Below are 6,634 nucleotides of genomic sequence, written 5' to 3' on the forward strand. Positions count from 1 at the left end.
AGAATCCAATTCAAACTATACTGTCTAATCTTCAAAGTACTCAACGGTACAGCACCTGCCTATCTAATCGATCGCCTACACCGAAACCTTCCACCCAGAATAAGAAGAACACTGACACCATTCTCATACCCACCACTCAACGGCACTCATCGTACAAAGCTTTATGATAACCTCATAGCAACGCATGCAGCAAAACTCGAACCCTCCATAACCAGATTGTTAACCTCAACATCTGACTTCAAAGCATTCCGCAAAGAACTCAAAACGCTACTTTTCAAAAAGCATATTCAAAACACCTAATCTCCTCTTCCACATACACCGACCAGGTTACCCACTCCCTGACACCATATCCTCAACCGACCAAAAAAAAAAATAATTAAAAAAAAACAAAAAAAAAAACTAATTCTTCCTACCGATTTATTACCTACCAACGCCTGGAAAAAGATTTGATATGTAATGTAATATAACTGCTCTCATCCAATGTTACCAAGTCTATACTCATTCTGTAACTATGTCTTACCCTAAATGTCACGTACCCTCCTGGAAATGTCCAGCTTCTTCTTATGTAATCCGCTTTGAACCGCAAGGTACAAGCGGAATAGAAATCACTAATGTAATGTAATGTAATGTACATACCCATAGCCTCAATTCCACTATATGTCAAGCTAATGGAAGGACTCGTAGCTAAACTCCTTACCAACTACCTAGAAATCCACAATTTGCTGCATCCTACACAGTCTGGATTCAGAACCAACTTCAGCACTGAGACACTACTAAGCTCCCTTCTGGACACAGCTAGACAACACCTCAGCACAGGCAGAAAAATGCTGATTATACAACTAGATCTCACCGCAGCATTTGACCTGGTAGACTACAACATCCTGCTACAAATACTAGATAGAATAGGAATCACAGGCAAAGTACACACAAGGTTTCAAGGATTCCTACAATCCAGGACCTACAGAGTAAATCAAACAAAGAAAAACCGGAACCATGGTCCAACCCCTGTGGCGTACCCCAAGGATCGCCATTATCCCCAACACTCTTCAATCTCTACATTGCATCCCTCGGCACCTGCCTTAGACAAAATTGGCTTAACCTCCTATAGCTATGCAGACGACTTCACCATTCTCCTTCCTTTTGATCAGCCAATGCCCACCATGACAGACACACTACACAGAACTCTAGAAACATTGGCAACATGGATGAAAGACCACAAACTAAAACTGAACCCAGACAAAACAAAATTCATACTTCTCGGAAAAAATAAAACCCCAACCTTAACAAACCTAGTAATAAACTCAATCACAACAATACAGAAATCATTCTCTGTCATGAGAAACCTAAGGCAAGTTCGAAAATTCTTTGACAGAAAACAATTCCAGCTCATGGTCCAGTCCCTAGTCCTAGGTCTCCTCGACTACTGCAACATCCTCTATCTCTCCTGCCCCGCAACAATGATAAAACAACTACAAACAGTACAAAACACAGCCCTGAGACTAATCTATTCACTAAGAAAACAAGACCACATCACCGAGGCATACCTCGACTCACACTGGCTCCCAATTCAAGCAAGAATACTATTTAAATTCTACTGTCCATTATTTAAATCCATAAATGGTGACAGCCCAGCCTACTTGAACAACCGCCTAATCCAAACTACCACAATCAGACACAGGAGAACCCAGACACCATTCACATACCCTCCAATCAGAGACATCAAATGGAAGAAACTGTACGATGGCCTTCTAGCCACACAGGCAACACTCCAATCTACTAATTGCGACCCCAGACTACAAAACTTTCAGAAAAGAAATAAAACCCCTGCTATTCAAGAAATCCATGAAGACTAACTAACACTGTATGAAACATTTAAATCCTCTGAAGCAACTCGCTCTACTCTGTAACACCTCTGGACATGTCCAGAAATCCTCTTCTGTAATCCGCCTTGAACCGCAAGGTAATGGCGGAATAAAAATCACTAATGTAATGTAATATTTAGCTTATTCCTTCTTTACAAATCAAAGTTCTGGCTGCTGAACTAGAGAAAGATGTTCAGCTGGCAGGGCTTTGTTTACAAATTTTTATAAACACAACTAATATACTACTTTATCCTAAAGCAAAAAAAAGAAAATACATTTTTTTCCCTATCTTTGTTGTCTGGTTTCTGCTTTCCTTATCTTCTCATTCAATTCCTTCCATCCACTGTCTGTCTTCTCTCTGCGTCTTCCATTTGCTCTGTTACTGTGTATTTCCCTTCACCCCCCCCAATTGGTCTGGCACCCATCTTCTTCCCTCCGCTCCCCCCATAATCTGGCATCTCTGTCTTCTTCCCTTCCAGCGTCTACTCCCCACTCTCTGTTCCCCTCCTTTCCACCACCACTCTTCCCTCTCGCCACCCCCCTTCAGCGTCTGCTCCTTTCCACTGCCCTTCAGCACCCCTCACGTGGTCCGAGCATATCCCTCCCTCTTACTTTCGTGGCACGTTCTTCTTTACAATGTTCAAGCTGCCGGAGTCTGCCTGAAGTCGCGTGCGTCTGCAGGCGGAAACTTCTCCTTTGATGCAACTTCCGGTTGCGTCAGAGGGGAAGCTTCTGCCCGCAGACAAACGCGATTTCAGGCAGACTCTGGCGGCTTGAACACTGTAAAGAAAAACGTGCCATGAAGGTAAGGGGGAGGGAGATAAGATGCGGCCGGTAGGTAAAAAGGAGGGGGCCACGCACGATCGGTGACTGCGTGCGTTCACTCTCTTAACTCCACAGGGCAGTGGTTGGCCTTGTACCCGTACCCGCAGTGAGCACTTCCCCCCCAGCGTTTTGATGGGTTTCCCACGGCTAGCTGCGGGTAACAGCCACTGTGTCATTCTCTAATTCAGACACAACCCGGGGACAGAAGGGATATGGCACCCTTGAAGCTGAGGGAAGGGAAGGAAAGATGATTATAAAAATAAAATCACCAGATTTCATTTTTAGTAGTGCTGTACATGCTAAATTTCTTTCAACTCTTTTACATTTAGGTCATGCAATTAATCAATGTACAGCCCTAGTTATAATTCTTTTAAACTTCCATTGGGTTGGTAAGAATAACATAATTATAGCATCACAAGATTTAGTGGCAGAGAGAAAATAAGGGGTCACCCACCCCATGACAGAAATTCACTGTGACTCACATTCTGGATAGTCCCGTTGACACTTTTCATCATTTGATTGACTTTATGAGCTATATCCTCAGTATGTTGTTCCAAGTCTTTTAGTACTTCAGGGTCTATGGGAGGAATGTCAGCCTTATGTCTTTGTAGAAATCGAACAGAATTTTCAGCTGAAAAACAAAACAGGGCAACTAGGCTTACAACTATTTCTTGTAACATCATCTACTTTAGCCAAAAGCTAACCTGAAATTATTTTCTGATAAAGCCCCGTACTTTTTATTCAACAAAGTTTAAAAGAAAAAAAGGGGCATGAATAATGCATTCACCTTCTCTAGCAGTGAAGACAAAAGTTGCAAATAGGTATAACAAATAATCATGACAAAACAAGTAGAGATGGAATGAAAGAAGAATATACCATTTAGGTACATAAGACAGATTGCAACAGATACGGAAAACGCTTGAGTAGCTGTTTGTAAACCGCTTTGATAACTTTGATAGGTGGTATAGAAATACCTAAAATAAGCAAACATGGATATAAACCAAGATAGCATTTTGCCCCCTTTTTAGGGAAATATAGCAACTTGAATATAAACTGAGGGTTTATATTCTACCATTCCTCCCCTTACCTTTCCTGAGATGTCAGGCATTCCCTCTCTCTGCCACTAACCACAGCCCCTGAAATGACATTTTGCTTGCCATCGCCATTTTCAGCAGCCATTTTGACTGTGGAGAGAGCAAAGTGGGAATTGCTCCTGCCCTAACATGCTACTAGATCACAGGGGGGGGGGGTCCTCATCTAGTCCAGGGAAGGAAAAGAATGATGCCATTTCGGGGGGGGGGGGGGAGGGTGGCGGCAGAGAAGGAGAAGAACTTGAAGACTCTGTTTATATTTGAGTATATACAATACACAGAAATTCATACTGTCCCCTCACCATGCCCATATCCAATCTGTATTTGAACAATCTTATAATTGGGAAAAATATATTTTTATTAATATTTCATATTAAGTAAAAGCTTAAGCAAACAAGTACCAGTTAAGTAAGTTGTTTTCTCAAATATCAGAATCTATTTAACTGATACCCCTACTTCCATTATCCCTGGTCAGTTTGGATCCATCCCTGGCATAAATGGATCTTTTGTCACCAATACTGTGGATGTCCTGTGGTTCCCATCGCTATGCACAACTTGGTGGACTACAAGAAATTTGTATTGGTACAGGCTGATATAGGCAATAGTCAAAACTGATTCTGGTTCAGTTGTGCAAAATTTAGGTACATTTTCAGCAGAATCACTGTCAAAGTAACACTGAATGTCAAGCAAGGTGGATATGATTTAAATCACTAGTAGAAAGGCTCGATTTACAGTAAATCATGGTTTACTACAGAAAGACTCATTCTTGCTGGTATAATCTTAATATTTACAACCAGATGAAGGCTTAATTTTTTAACAACTTTTCAGATTAATTTTACTGTTATATCAAAAAATTACTGATTTGGTTATACTATTTGGAGTTGGTGGGCTCTGCAATGGTCGGAGACATCACGCAGCCAGAGATCCTTACATTGTGCTGTGCTGAACTGAACTTTTTTCTTTTAGCTTTATTTCATTTTTATTACATTTGCTTTCCTTCCCATGCCATATGATTTCTCTATAACGTGTTATTGACTGCAGCATGTATATCTCTGTTCCTGAAACTTTGTGTATGTATCCTTGTAACCTGTTCTGGGCTCCTGGGAAGGGTAGGCTATAAAAATGAACAAATAAATAAATGTTAGAACTACCCAAATAATTATGAAATTCTTTTCCAGGGCTGCAGCCTCTGAGGGAACGAGGTACAGATGAGAGGGAGAAATGTTGTGGTGGAAAGGGAAGAGTAGGACAGAGTGAAAGGGAGGAATGTGGCACGGAGGGGCGAAAGATGCTGCACATGAGACCATGGTAGGAGGAAGCAATGGAGAGCAAGAGAAGAGGGGAAAGAGCCCTAAGTCTCCCGAAGCACTCCTGGCTCTCCTCTGGGGCCCTCATCAGCCCCACTCACAGCTCAGGCTCTGCTGGGAGCTCATCTTGATCTTCAGCTGCAGGTTGTTGGCTACGAAGTGCGTGACGTCGCCCTCATGACTGACGCTGCCCTCGAGCTCCAACGCGCTGCAGATGGTGGCGCGGCGGCTCTCGTGACTCCTCGCGCACGCCCGGCTAATGGCGTCCAGGCTCTGGCTGTCCTGCAAGCGGCCCGCCGCCACGCGCACCTCGGCCATCACGGGCGGCGCCGGGGGGTCGCCTTCCATCGCCCCATGGGGAAGAGGCGAGCGCAGCCTGGACAGGAAGCGGCGCGGCGGCCATGGCCGGAAGCGGAAGGCCTCCTCGACCAATGGGGGGACAAGGCGGACCACGGAGGAGCGTGCCAAGCGCGAGAGCGACGCCGATTGGACGCCGAGAAACCTAGGCGCCAAAAGCCAAGCTGGGCTCAACGGACGTTCTGAGGAGGGAACTTTCCAGAACAGCGTCCGAACACAACCCACAGAAATGTAGCCTCAATGAATATCATGGAGGTGACGGGCATGCAAATCTGCCTCATGCATATTCATTAAGGCTAGCCTGAAAAGCTGACTGGCTGCTGGTCCTCCTTGACGGGGTGGGGCGCCCAGTTTCAGAAGCACACAGGTGTCCTATAGAGAAAGGCCACCTAAAACAACACAAGCCGCTTACTGTAGACGCGGCCGCTAAGCTTATCGTGGCACGGTTCACCCTACTGCATAACCTTAGCGGCCACCACTCCCCCGTCCCCACGAATGAGGCAGGAGGGATGCCCACCCCCGATGACCGCCAGAAGGAGGGTGCCCAATCCCTCCTGCTGGCACCCCCACCCCAGAACAAAACCGGCAGGAGAAGGCCTAATCCTTAATGCCGGAACACCCCCCCCCCAGAACAAAACCGACAGGAGGAGGCGTAATCCCTCATGCTGAAACCCTACAATACCCCCCCCTCCCCCGGAACGAAACCAGCAGGAGAAGGCCTAATCCTTCCTACCTAAACACCACCTCCCCCGGAACAAAACCGGCAGGAGGAGGCGTAATCCCTCCTGCTGGAACGCTCCCCCACCTTCCCCAGAACGAAACCAGCAGGAGGAGGCCTAATCCCTCCTGCTGGAACACACAGCCCCCAGAACAAAACTAACAGGAGAAAGCCTAATCCCTCCTGCTGGAATCCCCCCCCAACCTTGAATGATGGATGGACGGGCGGGTCTTCCCACCAGTTGGCAGGCCTGCCTCTGTCAAAATGAGGCAGGGATGCACTGGGGAGGGACCTAAGGCCCCACCTATGAGCCATAAATGTAATTCTCTTTCTCTCTCTCTCTCTATCATCAAACTTTTCCGAAAAGAAATCAAAACTCTTCTATTCAAAAAACACCTTCCATCATTCTAACCTACACGCACACGCATACCCCTTCATAAACACCACCCCTATAGTATCCCCTAGCCAAACTCT

The 6,634-nt window shown here is 45.5% G+C and overlaps 1 protein-coding gene across 1 annotated transcript in view; it reads right to left on the reverse strand.

The window, feature by feature from the left end:
- The window catches only part of BORCS6 (BLOC-1 related complex subunit 6), a 42,168-nt gene extending 36,313 nt beyond the window's left edge, over positions 1-5,855 (reverse strand). The window contains exons 1-2 of the mRNA XM_033926004.1: positions 5,187-5,855; positions 3,170-3,318 (exon numbers count right to left, since the gene is read on the reverse strand). Coding sequence (XP_033781895.1) covers positions 3,170-3,318; positions 5,187-5,433 — 396 coding nt within the window. The 5' untranslated portion in view covers positions 5,434-5,855. The remainder of the gene's footprint in view (positions 1-3,169; positions 3,319-5,186) is intronic.
- Positions 5,856-6,634: the final 779 nt, after the last annotated feature.

This window comes from Geotrypetes seraphini, chromosome 17 (genome assembly GCF_902459505.1).
Source record: "Geotrypetes seraphini chromosome 17, aGeoSer1.1, whole genome shotgun sequence".
Taxonomy (NCBI): domain Eukaryota; kingdom Metazoa; phylum Chordata; class Amphibia; order Gymnophiona; family Dermophiidae; genus Geotrypetes; species Geotrypetes seraphini.